We start from the raw sequence: 27,675 nt of genomic DNA on the forward strand, positions 1-27,675 counted from the left end.
ACAAAAGAGAATATTAGTGTACTGGCTTATAGTCACTCAGATCACCTGTGCTCAAGTAATACTTGATTGAGCATAATAGCACAATGTGGCAGTTATTCATGTTATGTTCCACACTTCACAATAGACCAAGATCACCAGGCTGTTGTGTTACTGATTTTGTCACCATCTAATTTTGGGGTGCAAGGGAGAAAGGATATAGAAAATGTTACTTTGCTTGCCAGTGATAACTCATTTTCTGAGTTGCAACTATATTGGAGTGGTATGAATAAAGTAAGGGGGGTGTAGGGGTTTGAAGTCACACAGATGTAGGGTACACTGAAAGCTTGCCCTTCTGTCAAACAAGCATTCTGTGTATGTGTCATTCCCTCACAAGATGACAGACTTGAGTACTTGAGCTACCTTTACAGAATGTTTGTAGCCAAGTCATTGTGAGTTGAACTCAGCTGTGTTGAGATGATGTGTACACTGCTTTGCTTGTTACTAACCTATGGCATCTGCCTTGTTCTTCAGACTCTTTGTAATCTGTTCTCATCCATTTCCCAGCCAGATTGTTAACATCTACCAGGACAACCAAACTCCCTATTTCATGTAGTAGACAGCACTTACAATCCAACATGCAGTTTTTACAATAAAGCTCCTATACCTTGTTTGTGTTTTCCAGGAAGATGCATAATAGTTTGATTTGCCAGCTGTAGAAGCTACCTATAGAGTGACTTACATAATATTTATATTCATTCAGACACATAGTTAATGTAAAAGTGCTTCAGTTGTGTGAGGAAAAGCTGCAGGATCCATTCATTTGTATATTTAACAGAGTATGATTTCACGAATGACAGTCCAGAAATAACTTTAATAAGACCACATTATTTACCACCTAGCGCTGTGGCTCATGCCTTTAAAGAGTATCAGACAATCTTACCTGCTAAAGTTAAGTAAAAAAATCTTACACAGAAAAAGAACAAATCAGGTCCAACCTAGTAAATAACCAATTAAAGCAGTTAAACAATTAAAACAATTAGGCTCCCCAGCAAAGAAAAGCTACTAAAAAATAAATAAATACATACATACATACATATAACTTAAATATTTGTATTAAACTTCTCCAGAAACAGTCCTTACTCAAGCACTTAAGTTTCAGAGTACTGAACTTTAAAATAAATAATGCTCCGTCATAAAATGACTGTTGTATAACTTCATATAAATGTTCTGTACTGCTGCTTTTACAACAGAGGGATTTTTATTATGCTTCTAATGAATATGCTTTGCTACAGGACTTTTGTAGCTCATAGAGCTAATGTCATCAAGTTGTTTATGTGGTCTAGTTCTAAACTTTCTTCTAGTTTACACTGTGTTTCTAGAATGTATGGCTATTTAAGCACATGGATACATTTTTTGGTAAAATAAGGCAACACTGCAAGTGCTTGTGTCTCAAGTGCTCGAAGGCTACTCCCTCAAAGTCAGAAACACGAGCAAAGTGTGAGAAAGAAGTCTTAAGGTTAGGGAGCACCAGGGGGATTTTAGCTTAAGGATTGGGAAGGTAATCTTAAAGTTTAGGGAGTGAAATAAGATTCTTAGGGTTAGGGAGCAGGAGGGGGGATTTTAGCTTTAAGGATTGGGAAGGTAGTCTTAAGGGTGGAGAGTAAAAAGAAATTCTTATGGTTATGCAGCAGGAGGGGGATTTTAGGTCTAGGGAGCTTGTGGGGATTTTTAGGGTTAAGGAGTGAGAAGGAAATTTTAATCTTAGAATATGGATTCTGGTAGGGTATCCATTGTTATAGGATAGGGTGTTTTGGTAGGCCTAAGCAGTTAAGGGTGATCGAGTTAGTGGGAGTTCGAGCACTTGCCTTTTTGAGTAAGTGGCAGTGTAAAATTTGTTGCGAGTTACTAGCATGAAGCACCTGTACTAGACTAATAATGAGTGCACCTCTTTTAAATATCATCTTTTTTGGCCATTTATACAATCAAAGGGCAAACACAGGAACTTCTACAAGAAGATGTGCTGTTACGGTTTCTAACATCAATGAAAACTCAAAAAACACACAATGTCCCGTGCTGTAGCCAAAGTTTACCAGTCCAAATAGAAAAACGAAATGCAAAAGAAAAAGACTGGCAGAACACCGCTATGTAAAATAATAATAATTTGATTTCCAACAGCGGCCTTTCGGGTTCAACATTCATCAGAACACCAAAGCTTTCTTTTTAAAAACAGTAACAACCAATGCAGGCTTTAAAGGTATCATCTCATTTAAGCCTACATGTCACCTCCTAAACAATGTCTGTTCAACCTTATTTCTAATACATGACAGATGCTGTAATATTAGTCATGCAGACAACATGTGTTGTCCTACAGGTGGCTCTAGCTTTAAAGTGGTATAAATGTCCAGTGGATGGGTGGTCCTTGTGTATACTCTTGCAGGCCTTACAAAACCATAGGGTAGGGTTCCGTCAACAGTTTGCTACCATGAGTAATCCTCTCACATAACAAATCCTTCAAATTGGTGTTACGTCTATAACCAAAAATCAGTCAACCTAGCATCACTCCTTAAGATGTTCCAATTATTATCTGTGATGTTACTACTATATCAACCACGGTTTGAACTTATTAACCCTTCCCAATGAACTATGATGAATCTTGGTCTTCACCATGTGATCATCACCAGATTATCACTTCTATGAAAAACTGTTCATCTTCTAGACAGAGTCAGATGTCACACAACTGACTCTGTACTATATTGGGAAACATGAACCGTCAAATGCCAACAAATGATTGGTCCAACAGTCTTTTCTATATAAACTAGAAGAAAAACCTTTCTGATCAATCTATCTGTTCAACAGACATGGTGAACCTAAAGAAAGAAGTGGTGGAGTGTAATCAAGAAAATCATGTAGCAAACCTACACTACCCTGCAAAACATAAAATTGTTAAAATAGTTTCACTTTCCCAGTAATATAGGACCAAGTTGGCATAGGTGTATTACTGGGAAAGTGAAACTATTTTTAACAATAAGTTTTGGGCCAAGTATATAGGAGCTTATGCACGTTTCGTGGATGATGTTTTTATGTTTTGGCAGGGTAGTGTAGGTTTGCTACATGATTTTCTTGATTACTTACACTCCACCACTTCTTTCTTTAGGTTCACCATGACATACTCTGTTGAACAGATAGATTTTTTGGACACCAGGGTTAGACACGATCAGAAAGGTTTTTCTTCTAGTTTATATAGAAAAGACTGTTGGACCAATCATTTGTTGGCATTTGACAGCATGCACCCACGGTTCATGTTTCCCAATATAGTACAGAGTCAGCTGTGTAGGACATCTAGACTGTGTCTAGAAGATGAACAGTTTTTCATAGAAGTGGATAATCTGGAAAATAATTTCATCACTAGGGGTTATGATGATCACATGGTGAAGACCAAGATTCATCATAGTTCATTGGGAAGGGTTAATAAGTTCAAACCGTGGTTGAGACAAGAAAAGGAGCAAGGGTCTATTTTGAGTACGCGTTCCAGACCCAATAGGGTTAGAATGTACTTTACTTATAGTAGTAACATCACAGATATTCGAGCTATAATTAGTAATAATTGGAACATCTTAAGGAGTGATGCTAGGTTGACTGATTTAGTTGGACCTACCCCTTTCTTTGGTTATAGACGTAACACCAATTTGAAGGATTTGTTATGTAGAGAGAGGATTACTCATGGTAGCAAACCCCTGTTGACGAAAGCAGGAACCCTACCCTGTGGTTTTTGTAAGGCTTGCAAGAGTATACATAAGGACCCCACCTTTGTGCACCCATCCACTGGACATTTATACCACTTTAAAGCTAGAGCCACCTGTAGGACAACACATGTTGTCTATTTAGCTGTATGTGAGCAATGTCCAGCCTATTATGTAGGCATGACTACCAAAATGTTTAAGGTAAGAATATTACAGCATCTGTCATGTATTAGAAATAAGGTTGAACAAAATGCCCTATATAGGCATGTGGAGAGACATCCCACACATACCTTTTTGTTTAAGGCTATTACTAATGTAAGGTTGGGTGTAAGAGGAGGTGACATTAATTTACTCACAGAGACCCTAGAGTCCAAATGGATTGTTACACTTACTTCACATAGGTTCCCAGGCTTAAATGAGATGATACCTTTAAAGCCTGCATTACAAAAAAGGCGGGCTGTTTATTAAGAGCTGATTGGTTGTTACTGTTTTTAAAAAAGAAAGCTTTGGTGTGTTTTAATTGTCTGATGAATGGTTGTTGAACCCGAAAGCGCTTACACTGTTGGATTTATCCCTATTAAATCAAATTATTATTATTTTACATAGCGGTGTTCTGCCAGTCTTTTTCTTTTGCATCAATGAAAACTCATAATATTTTCCTTACACTTATTCTGTTCTAAGTTATCCTTTAGATATTTGCCTCTCATATATGAGCAGACAGAGCAGAAGAGAAAACCAACTTGAGTTCAGCATCTTTTCTCAAAAAACTCTAATCTTTCTTTGATTACATCAACTAGTTTCTCAGTCAAAGCATACTATTCAGTAACAAAATAACAGAGATAAGGATGAAGGCCATGCTATCTGCAATAGACTTAGAAAATGACCATGAGAAATTGTACTGCAAATAAAATCAGAAATGAAAACGGTTAGAGGTGATATCACTATTATATGTACATGTACAAGGTCAGGGAAGGTTGATGGGATGTATTAGATTACTCTGAAATTAAACTGAATAAAACAGGAGACATGTTCTCTTTGATGAATGTTTGCTATCAGAAAACCCTGATGAACGTGTGTGTGTGTGTGTGTGTGTGTGTGTGTGTCTGTGTGTGTGTGTGTGTGTGTGTGTGTGTGTGTGTGTGTGTGTGTGTGTGTGTGTGTGTGTGTGTGTGTCTGTGTCTGTGTGTGTGTGTGCATGTGTTGGGAGAGTTAGAAAGCAGAAGGCATGTACAGAGGGCATGTTGTATACATTTCCAACTACATGCAAGCAATGTTCATGACTCAGTAGGTCACACATTTGATACTGGACAGATCAAAAGACTGAGAGTTCTATCCTGATCCCTGGTGCTTATATTCAGGTACCAAAGATGGCCATATGGTGCAGCATTGTGCAAACAGGTGCTGCATTCCTAAGAAAACATCCTTTGGGTGACACTTTAAACTGAGGTCCCACCTGCGTCATTCATTGGCAACTTAGTTGACTGTTATAGACCCCATAGCACTTATTGAAAATAATGCAGGAAGTTTTCTTTGTGAAATAACAAAAAGGTGGACAAACCTTGCTCTAGACTCAAATAAAAACAGTTTTGTATAATTTCCATCTTCTGAAATGTGTCAAAACAGCCCTTGACATACCTATGTGAACAGTATAATTATGTTTGCTCAGACTGTAATCTCCATATAAATATCGTGTGCATTGTGCAGGCAAAATTTTATATTTGCTTAATGTCACTACAAAATGTGTTAATGTTTCTGACTCAGAAAGGTTTAATTTTGTTAGTTTAAAAAACTCTAAAAGAACTCATATTAAAATGGCATATTACTTACATAGTAATTCCCCACAAACAGATAAGCAAACTTTAATACAATAAATTTTCTGCTTTACCTCCATTTAGTTCTGCTTTTTGGAGACATAGTGGGAGAGTAGTGATACAAAACATGCAATTCTGGAGAAATGTATCTGACCAATATCCTTGTCAAGTTACTGATAAAGTATTAGTTTGTAGTCTAAGACTATGTGTAAGTGTGATTATCAAATGTGGCAAGAGTTATGAAAATGATACGCCTACTGGGGTATAATAGACCTTATTCCAGAGGAATAAGACCCCTCACTGGTCAAGTGATTTGTGACAAAAGGAGGTACTGCCAGCACAGCTAGCTGGAATTTTGTGAATAATTATGTCATTTGTGAATATCAAACTAATTTATACAAGATGCTGGTGTTACAAATATATTAGAACTATATGTCATATAAGATGCTTGAGTTACAAATGTATTAGAACTGTATGTCATGTGTATATCAAACTACTTTATACAGATGTTTGTGTTGAAAAGGTAAAACTGTAATTTGTAAAGTGCTTGTGCTTAAAGTGTATCCACAGTGTGCCCTTCTGGAAGAAAACAGAAATATACATGCATTACTGTAACTGTTTTTATGTATTTGTTAACTGAGGAAACCTGAGGGTTAACCTCAGTCCAGCAAACTTTAGAAAAATATTTGAAATTAAATCACTTTATAGACTAGGCCATAAAGATGTTTCAATGCAGCCAGAGACACAAAGCCTGTACTAGGAAGTTTTCTGTATTGTCATTGGGGTGAACTAATTGCTACTTTGGAGGCATGAATGAATGCAATTGTTTTATGACTTCCAGCACCTGCCAAAGATCTGAGCAAAAGCCTTTGTCTGGGTATTTTTACAGGTAGATGCTAAATACTGCCATCTTCAGCAATGGGGGGTTTGCCTGGGAACTAGAAGTCAGATGACAAGAAGTGATGTCATTCTGCAAGCTATCCCCAGCAGAAATATTTTAGATATTATTTTGAGAAGTCTGTTAGTGAGACAGAGCATTCTGAATTGTGTCTTGGACCTGACAACAACAAAAACAATTCACCACATCTGCCTTGCTCTATTAGTAACTTTTAGGGTATAGCAATTCTCTTAGATGCAATCAAGAATATAGTGATGCTTAGTTTTAGATATTGTTTTTCTTTATGTGAGCCCGTCCTGCAATGTTATTTTAAATATTTCCTGTGTTTTGAACTCTGTCACTGTGAATTTATATTTAGTATTGTCCTGTTCTTTTATTTATTCTTTATTATTAAATATATTTAAACTTTCATTGTGGCTGATCTGTGTAAAGATATTTAAGCTTTGAGAGTACTTGCATATTTATTTGTTGACACTGAGTGGGCCACTCCTAATAGTCTTCCTCTTGGTCAAACTACCATTTGTATTAATATTAATATTGCACAGTAAGATTGGATACCCTTTGTTAAGGGCTTTAAAGTAGCTGTCGAGGAGTGACTGGTGGCAGTGGAAATTACCTTATAGTTTGGGCAAAAGGGGGCATAGCTAGTAAACCTATGCCAGCCTTTCCCAGGTGTGTGTGTGTGTGTGTGTGTGTGTGTGTGTGTGTGTGTGTGTGTGTGTGTGTGTGTGTGAATCAAAACTCAAAGAGTGTGTGTGTCAACTGCTTGGGCAGGGACACGAAGCTCTGGTTGGACATAGAGGGAGCTGGAGGTCTTGGCTTGGTCACTCAGCTGAGATCTCAACTTTATAGCTGTTCCAGTGGGGAGTCTTTTTGGGGATCTGGAGAAAGAGGGAGAAACCAGCCCCAGACTGACTGTGGTCTCTGTGTGCTCTTAACTGAAATTGCACTTAAAGCAGAGAATGATTGAGTGTTTTCTACAATAAATGTTAATTTCGCAAGTTACATGTTCCTGGCTGTGGATTCTGCTCTCCGTGCTGTGCATTCCATTCTTTCTTGGTTTGGTTTTAATTGGAAAGCTTTCCACCTCGTGGTTACTTAATGCAGAGAGCTGTATGTGGAAATATTGTGAGTGTACCTGTTATCCTCCCAGTGAACGTCCCCCCATGGGTGGCAGTGGTAAACACTGAGGCTCCTTGGAGGGTCATCACAGATCTATTACTTAGTAATACCCTGGATGGTCTTAATGTAGCTAGAAGATGACAGCTGTTTAGAAAGCATTCATCTATGATACACGTCTTTCTTAATTCCCATCTGAATGTAGGGTTTTACTGATATTCACAAAACTTCATGAAGTAAATCCACAGGGCTTTCCCTCTGCTGTGTACATATTGGTGCCTAGATAAATGAGAGCTAGTTCAATGCCAGATCTCTGCCTTTCATTGATTTACAATTAGAGGCAAATGGTAAAGTTGAGTAGAGAGTTGTGCAAATCACTAATGTCCTGTGTGTCACTCACAGTCAAAGCGCAAAGATAGATTATTACAGGTAATGCACATAGTACAATGTGTCACACATATGTCATTTGTGTCATGCAAAGTACAACCGCAGATTACAATATGACATGAAATGTTGCACTTACTGCAACCTCAGGATTAGATATTAGTACATGTGACACAGTTGTTACTTGCATTACTGGCAGTGCACCTCAGGATATATGCTTTAAAATGTTGATGACTGCAAACCGCATGCAATTGTCAGCTAACCTTATGACGCAGAGTTACTTCAAAAAGGGCTTGACTATGACAACTCTTGTTATCCTAATAATGGTCTTAAACTAAATATTAAGAAATGCAGTATGGTTCTATTTGACAGGCAAAATGTTCCCACTTTCTATCATATCAATGAAACACTTATTTAAACTGATATTGTTATTGGGAACTTGGGCACTTATGTTGACAACTCACTACCATTTGACCATCATGTCTCCATAACAGTACAAAAATTGACGTATGCTGACTGAGCTTTCTTTTTTGGGGATGAACTTTTGGTTAACCTTGTAAGGGCCCCAGGGCCATTAGCCTAGTAACCTCCTATGCTCCTATAATCGTATGTGGACAAATTAATTTCCAAAGGAACTTCCTCTGGAGCTATAGAAATTGTTGTTCCCTCATATGACCCATCACTGATAACAGAGCTCCTTTTGGCTTGTACCATTCTAAGGAGGAGAAGGAAGAGCAGTGAGAGTAGCAACATTATCAGTAGTCATCATAGTAGTAGTAGCACTGGCAGTGGAAGCAGTAGTAGTAATAGTAGCAGTAGAGCTAGTAGCAGCAGAAGTACCAGCAGCAGTAATAATATCAGTAGAAGGAGAATGAGGAGGAGGAACAGTAGTAATAGTAGAGGCAGTTGTATCAGTAGGAGGATGATAAGGAGGAACAGTAGTAGCAGTAGTGGCAGCAGTAGTAGTCAGAGGATGAGGAGGAGCAGTGGTAGCATCAGTAGTGGCAGTAGTAGCAGTAAGAAAATGAGAAGGAGGAGCAGTGGTAGTAGCAATAGTAGCAGTAGGAAGATGAGAAGGAGGAGTGCTGGTAGTAGTAGTAGCAACAGTAGTAGCAGTAGGAGGATGAGGAGAAGCAGTGGTAGCATCAGTAGTGGCAGTAGTAGCAGTAAGAGAATGAGAAGGAGGAGCAGTGGTAGTAGCAATAGCAGCAGTAGTAGCAGTAGGATGATGAGGAGGATGAGTTCTGGTAGTAGTAGCACTGGTAGTAGCAGTCGTGGCAGTAGTAGCAGTAAGAGAATGAGAAGGAGGAGCAGTGGTAGTAGCAATAGCAGCAGTAGTAGCAGTAGGAGGATGAGGAGGAGTAGTGCACTGGCAGCAGTAGGCAGCAGTAGTAGCAGAGAGGGAGGAAGAGGGAGGCAATGGTAGTAGCAATGGCAGCAGTAGTAGCAGTAGGAGGATGAGGAGGAGGAGCACTGGTAGTAGCAGCAGCAGCAGTAGCAGTAGGAGGATGAGGAGGAGGAGCACTGGTAGTAGCAGTTGTGGCAGTAGTAGCACTAAGAAAATGAGAAGGAGGAGCAGTGGTAGTAGCAATAGCAGCAGTAGTAGCAGTAGGAGGATGAGGAGGAGCACTGGTAGTAGCAGTTGTGGCAGTAGTAGCAGTAAGAGAATGAGAAGGAGGAGCAGTGGTAGTAGCAATAGCAGCAGTAGTAGCAGTAGGAGGATGAGGAGGAGGAGCACTGGTAGTAGTAGCAACAGCAGTAGTAGCAGTAGGAGGATGAGGAGGAGGAGCACTGGTAGTAGTAGCAGCAGCAGTAGTAGCAGTAGGAGGATGAGGAGGAGCACTGGTAGTAGCAGTCGTGGCAGTAGTAGCAGTAAGAGAATGAGAAGGAGGAGCAGTGGTAGTAGCAATAGCAGCAGTAGTAGCAGTAGGAGGATGAGGAGGAGGAGCACTGGTAGTAGTAGCAGCAGCAGTAGTAGCAGTAGGAGGATGAGGAGGAGCACTGGTAGTAGCAGTTATGGCAGTAGTAGCAGTAAGAGAATGAGAAGGAGGAGCAGTGGTAGTAGCAATAGCAGCAGTAGTAGCAGTAGGAGGATGAGGAGGAGCACTGGTAGTAGCAGTAGCAGCAGTAGTTTCAGTGAGAGGATAAAGAGGAGGAGCAGTGGTCATAGCAGTAGCAGTATCAGCAGTAGTAGAATTTCATCACAGAAGAAAAAAGTCCAGAAAGTATTACCACACTGGGAAAGAGAGAAAATTAATTTAATCCCTTCATAGTGTCATAGTGAGAGATAGGCAATGGAAAGTACTTTCTTCCATGGAATAAATTAACAACAGTTATACTGCTAATCTAGCATTATCTTAATGAAAAAGACGAAGTGTAAATGTGCAGAAGGATAACTATACTCATTGACTGACTTAGGGTTAGGAGCAACAAGGTCTATGGAGTCAGCCATTTAAGATGTGGCTTATGTAAAGGCATGAAGGGTGCTCTCCAATACCATTTTCTACCATTACAAAGTACAAAAAATATATAATACGAGATTTATTGTCTGGACAGGCTCATGCTGTTTCACATTCTTTACGTGTATAATGTAGATAAAATAAAGAGAAAGCAAAGAACCCAGTAAGAACTTAAGCAGTGAGAAGGCATGCAATTAAGACCTATACATCTCAGTAACAAAGATGATCATTTATAATTTGGCATATGCCTAGTTGTTTAGATGTCTGGTGGTGATGGCAACTGCAAGACAAAATAGAAAAATACATAAAATGTGTTTACACAAAGCAATACTTATTCTGATATAAAGGATACACAGATACTGAAAGCTGTGGAAATAAATATCTAGTGTGACAAAAGCCCGACAGACATTCCATTAGGCACTATCTAGCTTGCAAGCTATGTGTGATAAGATAAAATAAAGACTGGTATTTTACAAGCTCTTCAAAGCTTTTTTGCTGCAGTTGGAGATACAAACAAATGATCTGATAAGCTGCAAGCTTATGGTTCAGACTGATGAGACATTAGTTCCACTGTAATGAGGTTAGCGTGACTTGATAAATGCAGTAAAGCTACCACTTGACTGCCTCTGTACACATTCCAAGAAAGAATGTAGAACTGTATTAGGATAGAGGAACTTTATTCATTGAAGCAGTTGTTCTTTTATAAACTCCTAAAGTGACAATATGTATACTGGGATACTGTGATTCCTTGCTGATTTTTGACACTGCTTTGCATCAAAAGAAAAGTATGATTTTTTTCTTAAAGACATGATCTTCATCTGTAGGTGTTTAAAAAGTGTCATGCTCAGATCACGTTGCAGAGTAATATTAATAGAACTAGCAGTAGTAGCAGTAGGAAGATGAGGAAGAGGAGGAAGAGGAGGAGCAATTTGCTAGAAAGAATAATTTTTTGTACATATGTACTTAAAAAGACCACTGAAATAAATATATTTTTGAAGGGCTTGGAACAAGACTGAAGAGTGGTTGACTGTATCCTGGGTTTGTCTGACAATACTATTTTTACTGAGAAAATCGTACAGACAATGAATTTGACTCATATGTCATTCTTTGCAAAAATTTTAAGTTTATAAACAGTAACAACAACAACAACCAAGAATCAGTAAGATCAACACCTGCATGGCTTAATTTTTACTGCTAGCAGATTTTGCCTTTGTTATTTTTAGACACTTCATTAAATCCAGAAGGATTTCATAGCAAGATGAATAGACAGTAGAATCCCTATTCATCAAATTGTCCAGAATGTTCTGTAAGTCTGGAAATCTTCTCTCCATGACGCAGTGGTTACACAACATCCAAAATTGGTTCACAAGTATGCAGTACAATATAGCACTGACACCAGAGATGTTGGGACATGGAAAATGCTAGATGAGTGACTGGGGGGAACCACAGGATTCCTAGTACATACATCTTTAAGAAGCCACACTTAAAAAAATTCTTGTCACTCAAAGTCCTTGCTTACTTTCTAAACTTATTTAGTCTATACGTGATAAACCTGGAGTAAATTTATATCTACTCATCCAGTTTTCTAGACTTACCTTAAAGGGAGCCAAAGTATTACTTTGTCTCACCTGTATTGGTAACTTATTCAATAGAGAGCAAATAAGACCAAAGTAATAACAAATTGGTCGACTACCTTTAAACCTATATTTTTGTCTAATGGTGAATATAAAAGTAGTAATCCTAGTGATGCTAGTAGGGATGGGAAGCTTAGATATATAACCTCATATAATACTAGGACAAGATCAGTAAGGAATATTATTAGTAAATATTGGACAGTATTAATGGCATCCAATGAAATTAGGGCAATTCTGGATGATAAACCTAAGTTTGCTTATAAAAATATGAAGACAATAAAGAGCATGCTATGTTATAAAGACTTTAGAACAGAAGATGATTCCGCTTGTGTCTTAAGGAAGAAAGGTACCTCTATATGTGGTAATTGCAGTTGTTGTGATGACATTTTATGTGGGTCATTTGATAATAGTAAATTCTTGCATCCAATAACACATAAGGAATTTATATTTGATATCTCGGCCACATGTAATACAAATAATGTGGTCTATTTAGCAACCTGCACAGCATGCTGTTCATTTTATACTAGAAAAACTACTAGGAGATTAAAAGAACGCATAATAGAACACAAGTCTGAGATTAGAAGGGCTTGTGGAAATAATGCATTATTTAAGCACATTAGTATACATGGTTTAGGTCATAGATTTAAGTTTAGAGTAACTGATGCTGTTACACTATCTACTAGAGGAGGTGATATTGGAAATTTATTAGAGGTTAGAGAGTTTGAATGGATCATTAGATTTTCAGCAGATCAACAACCAGGTTTGACTTCTGCTGTTTCTTTAAAACCTGTCTTAACTAAATTACAGCGCACAAAGTTAAAGTAAGACTTTGAATGAAATTTTGTAAATTTTAACAAATTTTTTAACTAATATATTAACATAATTTTATGTATTACTGTTATGTATTGATTTTTAGACTGATGTATTGTATCATATTAAGTTAATTCTATCACATGATATTTGGGCTGTGTGTCATGTGGTTTATGGCTCCTATATAAATGCTGTTTTTAAATGAACCTGTGTTAAAGCATTGAGAAAGGGTGAAATACCTGAAAGCTTTGTGTTTGTGTTATAAAGGTCGTTTTTGCTCAGTGTTGTGTTATTTATTAACTTATTCAATAGGCCAGGAATACACTGAACTAGGAAACTATTCCTACAGTGAGTCTTGTTATTTGTTGGTGAAGATTTGGAGGACATTCAGTCTGTTTTTTCTTTATCACTTTGGGTTATCAATGTGTACTAATGATAGGTTTATAGGTGACATACCTAGCAACCTCTTAGAGCAAGAACTCTGGACAAAGTCAGAAAATAATGACAGGTATTTGAGTTTCAGACTTCATACCCTTCAGAATATTGAAAAGTCCCCCAAACAAGGACACTTTTTAAATATTGCTTATACAAACTTAGAAAATTGATAGAATAGCAGGTTTTGTTTTAGCATGAACATTCTGAAGGGTATGAAGTCTGAAACTCAAATGAGTGTCATTATTTTCTGACTTCAACGTTCAATAATTTGCCAATGATTTGCCAGAAAAAAACACAATTGCATGAGAAATGTACAATAATTATGATGCAAAAATCCAGATATTTTGTGAAAATCTGTAGAGTTGAGAGGTATAATGGCTTAAGGGACCTTAAAAGCCTAGCCAATATAGCCCAATTTTTACCCAATATATTGTCTGTAGGGGCAAGAAGATGGCATGGATTTGTACTTGTGCACTGAGTATTTTACAGATTATGTCCATAAGGGACAATAGGCACTGCTTCAGGTGTGAATTTGAGATTCCCCATCCATCGATCCAAATTGCATTTGAAGAGGGACAATATTTTTCTGTTAGTTTTTCGTCCTGTTTATAAAAGCAAATTCCACTTGTTTCTAAAATAAAAAAATATATATTTAAAAGTAAACATATATAAATCTACTGTATCCCTACTGCATTCCTAGCAGGAAAACTCTTGAAAAATTTCCAGACAGAGGATCAAACTGTATGCATGCACAAAAGAAGAATGTTATATTGTGACTTCATAGGTTCATAGGCGAATGCTAGGCTAACTGTTCTAAAGGGCCATTTTAAACCTAGCCAGTAACCCGAGGTCAAAATCAACCCTGTTGTTTCTTAGAACTCTATATTAAGTAGAACATTACATTGGGAAGCATCCTTCAAACCACATAAACTGAAAAAGAGACTTACTATTAATAAGCCACATCTTTTAAGTCTGGAGTTTGAAAGGCATGACTTATGTTTAGAAGCATTAACTCAGAACCCAGAAGCATGTAGATAAAGAAGTGTACCTTGCCATGGACTACCCGATAGTATTATTCATGATGAATTGTCAATAGAGTTTTTCCACTGAATACTTGCTGTTTCTTCTCTACATACTGCTGACACAACCACTAGTGATGCTCTTCTTTATGCAGGTGTAGGCCAGAAATGATATAGGTTCACAGGTAAATAATATTAGTTTACAGATTTGCAGACTATTTTGAGCCTAATCAATGGCCAGAGGTCAGAAACAAACTCTGTACATTGTGTTTGTAAGGTTAAGACCTTAACCATTATTCCAACCCTCACTCTGACTTGGAATTGAACCCAGACCATGGTGGTGAGAGCATCAAATCCTAACCACTAGCCCACCAGGGATCCCTCTTTTAACGTACTAGGGTAGCTGCCCTTGTGGGCCATGTTAAGCCTATCCAATTTCTCTTGGTGAGAATCAAAGCCTGTACCTCTTGTTTATGAGGTAAGCACCTAAGCCATTATTCCAACCTCCAACCTAAAAGAAAGCATCAGCATAGAACCTCCAAGTAAGCATTAATGAAGCAAGTGTCTCCCCATGAAGCCAAACAGCAGTCCATTGTACAACAGCATAAACATGATGAACATATTATAAATGCTTTGGTGGACCTGATAACAATAATAAAGTCTTTCATCCTGCTAGTAAGAAAACCTTATATTTATGTGAGATGGTGCTCATTTATTCAGAGCTTCTCTGTACCTGCCTTGGACTCCTGTGACTACAAGACCCTTGGATTGTATCTAAAGCCACCCATGGACCTACAAAACTGATATAAGTATTTTTGCACTTGCTCTATCTCAGTACTGTTTAACAGGTCTGCTGCATTTATTGTTTTGCTTGTTTAACAGGTTTATGCTATATTTATTGATTTGTTTGAATTTATCACTGTTTTTCAGCCTGTACCTGTTAAAGAAACACCACCTGTTTCTTACTGTACTGGTCTTAGGTCATTTTAACAGTATCCCGATATCTCCTAATCTCCTCTGATAGTGCAAAAGCTTTTTGAGTTTACCAAAGTTCTGCTGGGTTTGCCAAATATTTTTAAGTTTTTCTACGTTTTTCTGTATTTGTAGATGTTTATCCACATTTGTGCACATGTTTCTATATTTGGGAACATTTCTCAGGATTTGTGAACTTATTTCCAAGGATTCCTGATACTGAAGGGGTTGTATCTTTTTTTTTTTTTTTGTTGTAAAGTATTTGTTACTGCACTTGAGCTCAAAACCAGTTCATTTTACATTAAGATGGCTTTATTCTGCACTCTGGTGGGAGCAGAGGGCTGATTCAACTCATCTGATTTGGGAACTGCTAGTGGAAGGCTTATTGTGTGTTTATCTTATTGACCCGTGGGCTTAACTGTGTAACCGTCTTTCACCCTGCTGGTATAAAATTCTCACAATTCCGTATCAGGCAGACATGGTTACCTCTGCCTTATATTAATGCAAATCTCTCCAGTTTAAAATACTCTACAGAAAACTCTCTCCATAGTTGCCCACTGTTCATAGCTGCTCTAAGAGGTGTGGGTTTGGACAGAGGGCAGCACCACTGCAAGTCATCTTATAGTATACTACTAAACACTCTCACACCTTTAAGTGATTGCCCCTTACTCCTTCCTATATACTGAGGATATGGCATAATGTCACTTCCCTGTCACTTTCTCTTTCTGGCCTGCTGGATATGGCCATCTTGAGGCAGTGTAGTAACTGCCTCTTGTTCATGGACAAACACTTAATTTTAGGACAGTGTGGGCATAAATTACCAAAGACATATCTCACTGGACTATATGAAGAGAAACATGATGGAACTCTCTGAATATGTTTCCCAGATGGGTATGAATTTAGCCTTGAGTAGCATCCTACCTTCACCAATAATGATGCCACAGTACCAGCAAAAAAAAAATGGTTGACTTCAACAATTGGCTTAGTTTCTGGTGTCACAACAAGGGGATCCAATATCTGTCAGCCTGGCGAGACCCAATCCAGAGATGGTTTGCAGTTGTCAGGACTTTGCTTCTGGATACTGGCAAAAACTTTATCTATCCTCATGCTAAGTTGTTAAACCCTTTAACATAACAAAACTCACTCACAACCACCTAAGGTACTGCTGCTCAATATTAAGAGTTAAATAAAAAACTGCACTTCAAGAAATTACTCCTCACTCTGGAGAACACAGACATATGTGCAGTCATAGAATCATAGTTCAGAACCATGGAGAGCACCCTGGCTATCAAAGGCTACAATGCCTTTCATACATTTTAATCTCCCTCAGTTCAGGATACAAGAAAGGGAGGAGCTGTCTCAGTGTAAAAGGACATGTACACCACTAGACTGGTGCAGTAACATGACTCGTTTGAGCCTCTCCATGACCAGCTAATCACAGGTGCAACCCCCTATCAGATCTGTGCTAGCTACAGGTCCCATAACATGAGTCTGGAGTACCACACCTCCTAGGTAAACCTACTGGAATCTCTTAACATTGAGCCTTACACCATACTCATCTGTGACTTCAACTACCCCTCAGTAAATTGGGAGACTTAAATGACCCATAATTCACTTGCTCAGTGGTTTTGGACTTCTTCAGTGCAAACACCCTGGAGCAACTAGTTAGCAACCCCATCTGTAGGTACAAATATTCTAGACTTGGTACTCAGGAACATAGTATGCTGCTCCTTCCCATGCATTGACACCTCCCTAGTAAGATATGACCACAAAATGATCTCTTTTAGTATTAAAATTAGCCTAGAACACCCATCAAACTCCAAACATGTTAAGAACTTTGCTAAGGCCAATTACCTCAAACTAAGTGATAGCTTATTAAACTTCCAAGCCCCTCTGATCCTGGATGACACTGAGACCTACACTGTGTTGTACACAAAAGCATTGTGCAGCAACATTCATAGCTGAATAGAGGAGTCAGTACCTGTCCACGCCAAACCTATTATTAGTGATAAAAATAAACCATCTGGTGTGGAACCCTAACATAAATAGGCAATTCAACAAAAGGAAAAAAATCCTGTCCAAAGCCAAGAAGGAAGCAACAAAACAGTGCAAAAAGCCACTCACAAGTCTAAACAAACAAATTAGAGAGCTGGTCAAATTTGTCAAAGCAAACTATAAGGCAAAGGTAGCCTCTAAGTGAAAGATAACCATAAGGCTTTTTTAATTATGTTCGTAACCTCAGGTGAAACGCTCAGCTATGTGCCGAGTTAATCCTGAGCGGCAAAACTTACACTCAGCCTGAAACTATAGCAAACCTGCCGGCCAACAAGTTCATTTCAAATGTTTTCCTCCATCACCTCATACCACATCCAAAGAAATATGTGCAGCCATTCCCCTAACAGTCATTACAAGGTACTGGTCCTTAGTGCACTGACTAAAGCCAATACATCCTCCATGGATCATGATAACATTTTAAGATGCTTCTTAAATAGCTTAAAACAGAATCTACTAGAAATCCTCTTTAATTACAGCCTCTGGATGGGCTTTGTCTCAGAAGAATGGATGACTGCAACAGTCATCCCTCTGACCAAGAAGGAGGACCAATCAACTGACCCAGGGATCTACAGACCCATAAACTTGAGCAGTCTTATCTGCAAGGTCATTGAGAGAATTATCATGGACCTGATCAGTAATGATATAGGAAATCTCCAAGCACTGGACCAGTCCCAGTTTGGGTTTGTCAAAGGGGGTCCCTATTAATTTGATGAAGCTTTAGCTTGTCGAAATACAAAAGATCAACAGCTAAAGATCAAAAGAGCCAAACTGCAAATGGCCAGCTAAGAAAATTTTTTCTCAAGGAAAGAATTTGATTGGCTGTTAACAGGAATTTACCCTTTCCCCGATGTGGCGAGATCTCAGAGTTAGTATATTTAGTTAGGAGTATGTGTGTGTGGGGGGGGGGCACAGCCCCCCACTTAATTCAGGTTGAAAGGGTTTTGTTTTGTGTAACAGCCAAGCAAATTCTTTCCATGGGAAAAAATTAGCTTAGCTCATTGTTCGCAGTTTGGATGTCTCAATCTTTAGCTGTTGATCTTTTGTAGTTTGACAAGCTAAAGTTTCGCCAAATTAATAGGGACCCATCAAAGGGAGGTCTTGCCTGCTCAGTCTGGTGGACTTTTTTGACAAAGTCACCAGGGCCATGGATGAGGGTAAAATGGTACACAGCACTTATCTAGACCTGGCCAAAGCTCTCAACACAGTCCCCCACTTGAGGATCATAGATAAACTTACTGCATTAAGCATAAACCCCCACATCATCAGGAGAAAGCAAACTGGCTCACTGACAGGACACATGTTGTCTGGACAGGCAAATCCACTTCTGATAACAAATCTTTTACTAGTGACATCCCACAAGGCTCAGTGTTGGGACTCCTCCTGTTTGGTATATTCTTCTCTGAGGTGAAAGCCAGTGTTAGGGGGCCTCTGACTCATCAAGTTTGTCAATAATTGTAAGCTAGGAGCAATCCTCAAATGCCCAAATGATGTTGATATTCTAAAAACAGGCCTAAAAATGACAAAACTATTGCCAAAACCATAGTCTTAAACTAAATGCTAAAAATGCGTAATCCTACCTTTTGGTAAATCAGATTTCCCTACAAATTATAATATTGATAGCACACCCTAAATGAAGACCTAGTGGTGAGGGACCTAGGAACACAGATAGATAGTAAACTAAACTTTGACCACTACTATAGTGAGGAAATCCTTCTGTGTGGCTCAACTTATAAGTAAAAGCATGGCATCAAGGTCAAAGGAAGTCATGATGCTGTTGTACTAGGCTCTCATTAGGCCCCTAATTGAGTACAATGCTTCCTTCTGCATGTACCTTACCAGACATTTACACCAATTGGAGTGTGCCAAAAGGTTTCTCACAAAAACAAAAAAAAAAAAATTAAAAAGCATAAGACACATGTCTTATGCTGACTGACTAAAGGCCGTGTCCCTTTAGTTTGTCTCACATTGTTTATTGAGAGGTGATTATGCCTGCCCTATAAGGCATTCTCTTATCCAGCCCTGATGAAAATGTTACATATACACAAGAAAAATTATATGAGAGTCACGTGTTCAATGGACCTGAATGTTATTTGTGACTCTAACAGAACTTGCTGGAGAGACAGATTCATATCCCAAAGGCTATCTTGTCTATGGAATAAACTTCCCATCTACGTAAACAAAGCCTGTCCTTCACTCTGTTCATAAAGAATTTGGATAAATGGATGGAGAACCATAAATTCACTCTTAGGTACTACCCATGTCCCTTATGGACAGAGGCAGTCTCTAAAATGACTCAGGGCTCCAACACTCAAAGATCCAGCACCCCAATACCAGTCCATCTCATATCTGGGGATTTAAGATATAATATTGGCATATCCTGGGTATTATTGGCAAGGCTTTTGTGCCATTAGCCTAGTAATCACCTATGAACCTATCAGATGAAAAGGCCAACCACACATTAAACTACTGGGAAGTCCCTACAGCAAAAACTAAGATTACATGGCAACGATATTTTATTTCATGTGTCTGAATAATTTCTGTTTTAGTATGTTATGAGAGCAGCTAGTGATACATTAAAGTTGTGCATGATGCACAGAATATCAATATGTGACAAGAACAGATATAGATGCATTAATGCTGTGCATGGTACACAAGAGTATTAGAATGTTACAAGAGCAGATACAGACACATTAATGCTGTGTATGATATACAGAATATTAGTGTGTGAGGAGAGCAGATATAGACATATTAATGCTGTGTATGATATACAGAATATTAGTGTGTGAGGAGAGCAGATATAGACATATTAATGCTGTGCATAATACACAAATTATGTGATGAGAGCAACTATAGACTCATTAATGCTGTTAATGATATACAGAGTATAAATATGTCACTAGCAGTCTTCTACTGTTTGTTTTCTTTATATGTAGAATGCAGTATAGTATGAATACATCTAGAGAGAAATATCAATAGATATTTTTGTAGGTAGTCACACATGCATTGACATATGGATGTGCATGTATGTGTGTGGTAGTGTACATAACACACGTATACAGATGCATACAAATATATACACACAGATGGGGCACATGCATGCATGTGTTTATTATTTAATTGCCATTATCCTAATCAACCTCCTTTCTCCTACTTTCTACATGCAGTGGTTGTTCCATTCCAAAATTTATAGGTTTAGTATGTTTTCATACTATCATAGGACAGCAAAAGTGATGCAAATAAAACTATCCCCCATCTTTTTCTTTTGTGAAAACATTCACTTGCTGATTCCTAGTCATTCAGAGAATAGTAACATCTTATAGTGTTGTTAGTTGTACAATATAGGCTCATACAATTCGTTATTTTTAATAAAGTTAACATAGTAGAGTTAAGCATTATTAATGTATACATTCTAATAAATGTTTAATGTTTTACTTATTTACTGTAACACATTGGCTATGTGTTGCTGTCTTTATGTCAGTATTTTTTACTTTTTATTGCTAATTGCATTTATTAGTTGTTATTATCTTTGACACTGTAGCCCAAGTTGTGGCTAAAAAGGGTCCTTGGACCACTTCATTTTCTTGGTTACCAAAGTATAAATGAATACAAAACAGAAAAAAGGGGGTAAACATGACAGAGATAATTAAGAAACTAGTAAAGCATCATTCATGAGAGCAAAAAAAAAATGTCCCACTGAAACCATTGGGAAGTAGCAGACAGACTTGCTTTAGAGTCCTTTCAAATACTGCTTGTCACGTGTATATGATACAGCAAGGATCATTTACTGCAGTGTGAGTTTTCACAACTCAGCATGAAAGTGTGGGGCGAAGGTCTGTCAATTCTTTTAGAACTACAAAAGAATCCCTTTACAAAAGACTGATATTCACATACTTTCTTTTGCTGGAAGTAGCTAACAGCTATTTATAGTGTAGAACAAGGTCTGATAGGCACATAAATGAGGTTCAGTCAGGGAAACAGAATTAGCTGTGTTACAGAAGGTGTGTTACATGACAGTGCTTCACAATACTGCCACTTTATTGTAATGGCATGAGAAAACAACACTTTCTTATGTCTAGCATGACTCATATAAAAAGGACTTGAATGTATTCTGGGAAGAAGGAATGAAAACAGGAAAACAAGATCACATTATGAAGGCAGATCCCATCATCTTCCATTTTGTAGAAACACATTAAAATTGTAAAAGAAGCACTTGGAGTGATTGTTAGGCATTAAAATAGCACAGGAAACAAAGATGCATTGAAAACACATGATTTTTGAGTTCTAAGGTGGAGTTTCCCTTTAATTACATCAGAAAATGGAAAGGAAAAGTATGAGTATAACATATTTGGAATAAACAATGAAGTAATCTTCCAGCTGCAGTTCATAGTGAACACCTCACTTGCTCAATGTCTTACGAGTTGCAGTTGGCTACTAGAGTGACCTTTCAGGCAGCCAGTGCTACCTGGAGAGTTTTCTAGGCAAAGAGGGGAAATAGGGGAAATCAAATAAGTTGCCAGGTCTTTATTCTCTCATAGTGAACATAGTGGCAGAAAATGTATTCAGACTTCACAGAAAGCAAAAAATATCAAAGAACTTCTCTAGCTACTTGAATGTTTTGGATTACAGAATATATTTTTACTTTAGTGTAATGCAGGTATGATACTTCTGACAGAAATAAAGTTAATAACCCTTTTTCTTTATGACCAGACAACAAACACATAGTAGTATTCCATATGGAATCAAGGAAACTTAAGAAAACTCGTATTACTCAAGGCGTAGGTCCTTCTTCCCAAAACCAGCAGGTTGACCAGTATTCCATGTAAAAATCATGGATAGTGACATCATAGAACATAGCTAGAAATTACAGAGAGGCCCTAATTGTTTTGTGTATGGAACTACAAGTTTGTCAAGAAGTGTTACCTTTTGAATCTTGTAGCATTCTTTGAGGATGTCTGTAAAGTGCTCAACAAATAGCAATTCTCCAAAAATAGGGGTCACTCTGGTTAACATTTGTTGATGCCATATGGTGCAGTGAATTGGAGGTGATTATATTAAGTTCAGCATGGAGGGGCAAAGCACCTTGCATGTAGTCATGGACATGCTGACCATCTCAAATAAATATCAGTCTTTAGTATTCATGTTGATAAAATTTTTGTTTCCGCTAAATGTGATTTTTGGATAAATCATTTTCAGCTTTTTATCTTGGAGTCATTTAATCAGACTCCAACAGATTACTGCATCACAGACAAAAAATAGTGCATATCTAGATAGAAAGTTTTATGTTATAGTAGATTTATTCATTCAGAGCATTTCAAGCTTAACATAACTAGAAACAGACATCAGGGAATATGGGAAATGGCTTCAAAACTTTCGATTGAAGTAACTGAATTTGTGTAAACATGGTCGTGAACTGAACTATAGAAAGTAACGCAAATATATCACATTTTTATGATCTAAGACAGGACATAGGGATGTGGGAAAACTCAAACACCATTTGAAATGGCTGTGAAGATTCCATTCTAGAAGGGAAAGTTAAGTTTCCTACCTACTATGAAAGTGTTAACTTTTATCAGCCATGGAAATATGGTATGCTCTATTACTGTCTATTCCACCCATTATCATTTGCATTCTACATAAATCCATTTACATCTCAACATAGTTTTTTAACCTTCAACCAGCAGTGGTTTTACCTGTTGACCATTAACATTTTAATAATCATTAATCACATAACTATATTACTTAAATATTTTGGATTAGAGACTACATTTGGCTATTTCATAGTAGCACAGGAAAGCATTACAGAGTTCCATTGAAACAGAATTATAAAAAAACAGTCATCTGATTCTGTTTTTTACACTTTGTGCTAAGAGAAAAGAGTTCCTTATTTTCTTGGAGTATCTAGCCATAGAACTGACTTGAGGTGATGGGAAACAGAGTAAGTGGTGGATTAGTTTGAGTCTGGATTTAATACTCTTGGACCTCCAGCAGGGTTAAGAAAGCTAATAGAGCAATGTCCAAAAAGTTATCAAGAATTATATTGTTCCTAATTGGACAACACAGTTGAGGTACCTCAGTAATATTATCTGGACCTAGGAATCCACATTAGAAATAATATCAGCTTGTTGGATTCCACAGTGCATTTGGCTGTTGTTGAAGATCATCTCTAGGCTCAAATGACTGGAAAATCTAAGCCGTAAAACAGTCAGTACGCATCAGGAATAACATAACATAACATAATTTGGTGGGTCTCAGGGGACAAACAGAGTCAGTGTCTCCAAAAGAAATATATATGTTGTGGACTTGTTGCATTATTAAAGTCATCAAGGGATCAGATTTAAACAGCCTTTGATATAGCAGTGTCTTTGCCCCCACATAGCATATAAAGACACATAGATATACACAGACACATACACACATACACATGCACACTGAAAAAAAAACTTAAGCAAACTGCACATTTTGTCTGTTTTTTTTAATGGATGGGTTTCACTGTGAAAACTTTCATCTAGGTAAACCATACCCACTATGCTACCCAATGCAATCTCTCACCCACAGTACCATTGTGGTTAAGAGCACGATATTATAATGGGATCACCAATTATGTTTTCAAGGGAAGCTGAGGCAATGTACACAATGGTAGCCAGACATACATGAGTAGCTCTTTTTACAATTTCTGCTGTACTTGAGACATTAAAAGTAATCAATTTTGAATTCCCTAAATTTCATTTGTTGTCACCTGCTCTGTCTTTGCCTCTTTCTATTACTTTCTCCTGTTTCATTTGAATCAATTTTGTATTACAGAATATAAATGCAATCACCTTTCAGGATTTTTTGGCACACCCTGCACCATTAATTACATTTACTGTAGATATGCAATGTACTAAGAATAATAGTCATTCTCCAGTGTTGTACAATGCTGCAATGAGTTGCATGAATTATTATCCAGCATTTTCTAAAGCTCTGCTCTCATTAATCTAGGAAACCCTTCAGTTTATTGATGTCCCCATGTTCTTTGACAGTATAATATCAGAGCTAAATGTCATATGTTCATCTAAGTGAAACCAGTGTACAGACAATATAATTTAGTTGTACTGAACTTACAAAAATCTACCTGTGTCTATCACTTCAGTTCATTTGACACATGTCCATCCTTAGATGTCACTTACCTTTGTTTGATGTTGTTTCTTCTTGGTATGTAGGAAAAATTGTATGAATTTTCCTAAAATAATTGCATATTCGTCAGTAGCAATGGATTAAGTTTAATTCATATAGATTTTTATCTCAATTTTGTGATCATTTTTTTCATTTTGAGAGCTGGTGCAGAATCACCTGCATAGTTTTTAAATATCACAATTGACATCCAAATGCTGTTTTCATTGTTTATCAATGCTTCCCTGAAGCTGCCAAAATGAAACCATCTGATAATGGAGTCTGATGGGGTTCATGAAAGAAAGCGCTTTGAATCATATTTTCTTCCCCTTGATGTCCCCCTTTTCACCCACACTTACCCTTTCACCCTTTATCCACCAGTATCAGTGGTATCCTCTCATAGACACTTGCTTACCTAAGGTAGCTCTGTTTTTGAGCAGTATAGCAATGTAACTCAGGAACGAGTCTGGTAGCATCCTCAGAGCAGTATAGCAATGTAACTCAGGAACGAGTCTGGTAGCATCCTCAGACACCATAATAAGGCAAGGTATGATACCCAACTATGTGGAGACTGCCTGGAAGCAGTAGTGCTTAGACAATCTCACATCATCTAGCTAGCTTTTTCTATTGCACTTGTTAGGTGCATACAGACATATAGTGATGTCATTCATGTTTTCCTGCCTGTTGCCAATGAAAACTAATTACAATCATCCATTGAACCACCTCACAGACTACTACTCTGAACTGCAATAGAGACAATAAACAGAATAAAGTCAAGGCCCTTTCCTGTCCGATGACAAAAAGTCTATCATTTCCCAGGGAACTCTGATAACCCAAATTTAGCCACAAATGCAGCAGGTTAATTACTATTATTTTGAAGCTGTACCTTGCCAGGAGTTTGCCATTGCAAACTGTTCAGTTGTAAAATTATTTGATGAAATGTAGTTCTGTACAATATGAAGGTGCTTCGATATTGAAATCAATGAGCTAACATGATTTAAGTTAGGGAGACATTCAGTGCCCAGTGCATCAAGAGATGATTTGGAACCACAGAAGCAGATGCAAGGAACAGGAAGAGATGCTGTGCTGAATACAGGTGCCCATTTTGGTACTGTTGGTTTGTGGAAATGTTTTTTCAATTGGCAATGACTAAACAATACATTCCTGAATTAGTCTTAATAGTATTTACTAAAATGGTGGCATTAGAAGGTAATCCATTTTGCTACTGTTTAACAAAAAAATCTGTAATGCTGTAAAGTTATTATATTGCTATTATACTCAAGAATTCTGGACAAAGCCAAGATAATTGGAAGAGACAAAATCAGAGGCAGATTTATACAGTGCTGTTAAAATTGTAGAACATTGTTAGAATAACAGGTTTTGCATTGCCATGCATTACTGAAGGATAAGAAGTCTGAAACTCAAATGCCCATCATTATTTTGTAAATACTGTCCTTAATGATTTGCCAGAAAACAGCAAATTTTGTAAGGAACAGACAAAAAAGTGAGGCAGATAACTGGACATCTTTCAAAATTCTAGACAGCTGGGATGTATGTTTGAGATTGCTGCACATGCAATAGAAAAGATAAATGTATTTGTGTAGGGGCCACATTCATCCACACCAGATGTAGTCATTCATGTGATGATAACAGTGGTTGGTGATTTATAAGACAATTATGTACCCTGGAAATCAAAAGCTTCCCCCTGGCTCAGCCATGGGCATCTACCTAAATTACCAATAGACTAAAACAAAAAGTCATTAGTGTAGTATAAATGACCACATAATTATTTGTAAAACAGTACAATTCCTTTACACGGCCATTGACCAGTCTTTCTATCATAAACCCATTCACCAAAGCATCCTTAAATCTAACCTCTGCATGACAATTAAACTAGATCTAAATTAACAAATAAGTGTTGATACCATTGTTTAACTCTTATGGTTAAATGAACCATTAAAAAATAATATTAAATTATGCTGTGTATAAGGTCATAGCATTACAATTTTATTACAATTTATGACTAGATTCAAAAAATGATCAAAGGATGCATGGTTAGAATTGTATTTTATTCTGAATTGCAAAAAAAATAATGGCAATGGAATGATGCATTAAATGGTTAATTGTAGCTTATTACAGCTTTGTTAAGGATATACAAATGATAAACTTCCCATGATGTCATAGAGCAATACAAGTTAAATTTCTAAGAGATACCATTTTAATACATCATCAAAAAGGATTTTTTAAGTAAAGCTTCAAGGAATACATCAAAAAGCACAGTTACTAGAGTTTTTTTTAATGAAAAAAGTTTTATTTCCATATTTTAACATGTTAAGATTAAGAGCTATATGTCTGAAGGTATCTCTGCTCAGTATGCTTATAAGATCTGATATAACTACTTAAAATAGTTATTTTTAATGTACAACTACTGGAAGATACTTTTGTGACAACATTTGAGTAGTTTTCTAATAGAGAGTTTTGAATAATGTTTGTATCTAAGAAGCATGGCAACGATATAAATATGCAGTGTACTGTTCCTTTAAATTTCCTCTAAGAATCATCCCTGATGAAGAGTTTGCTTTCGAAACGTAAGGCTTACTTCATTATACTTATACCTATGGATATTTTCCTGTTTTGAAGCACTGTGATATATGAGTGCAATTACAAAAGACTGCCTCCTCCAAAAAGATATCATTCACTACAATGATGACTCACTAAAATAATCATTTTTTTTCTGCATCCTATACAGGCAAGGGTTCAAAAATAAATCAACAATGCTAAACGTAATATGAGCATCTCTGTTAGGATTTAAGAAAACTGTATTATCTTCCCCGTAAGAGCATTTATGCTGGATCAGTGGTAACAAATCAGACTTCTTAATTAGCTCTTTTTAATCTTAATTTCTTTCATTTCTTTAAGTTAAACCCCTAGCATGTAATTAAACTCCAAATGGTAACCTGCAGCCTTCCACCTACCATATAATCCTTCTGTGTAAAGTATTTTCTTCATAATTTTCTTTTCCTTAAAACATTACTTCATAGCTTTATAACATATGTCCCCCCCAAAAGAAATAATTTTGTCTTCCTAGTATTGGTAGATATTACAGACAAGTCTATGCAGGCTTTGCATCTTTATCACAGAGGAATTAAAGTATTTACGTATCAGTAGGTATATCTGTATTTTCATCCTTTCAGTCATATTGCATTCCTTT

General features: G+C 37.2%; 2 protein-coding genes across 3 annotated transcripts in view; one reads left to right on the top strand and one right to left on the bottom strand.

The window, feature by feature from the left end:
* LOC122787735 overlaps positions 1-27,675 on the bottom strand; it is a 58,212-nt gene that overhangs the window by 29,456 nt on the left and 1,081 nt on the right. Inside the window, exon 2 of one of the 2 annotated variants that reach the window (XM_044054598.1) lies at positions 24,482-24,534. The exons of the other annotated variant lie outside the window; for it this stretch is intronic. The gene's annotated coding sequence lies outside the window, so the exon portion shown is untranslated. The remainder of the gene's footprint in view (positions 1-24,481; positions 24,535-27,675) is intronic. 2 annotated transcript variants of the gene reach the window in all.
* LOC122787977 (uncharacterized protein DDB_G0271670-like) lies at positions 8,542-10,204 on the top strand (the record flags this gene model as incomplete). The annotated part of the gene is made up of 2 exons (XM_044054905.1): positions 8,542-9,353; positions 9,502-10,204. Coding segments are annotated over 2 exons (1,515 nt in total), but the record flags the coding sequence as incomplete, so codon positions are not given.

This window comes from Protopterus annectens, chromosome 13.part0, assembly GCF_019279795.1.
Source record: "Protopterus annectens isolate FY-2018-M chromosome 13.part0, PAN1.0, whole genome shotgun sequence".
Lineage (NCBI taxonomy): Eukaryota > Metazoa > Chordata > Ceratodontiformes > Protopteridae > Protopterus > Protopterus annectens.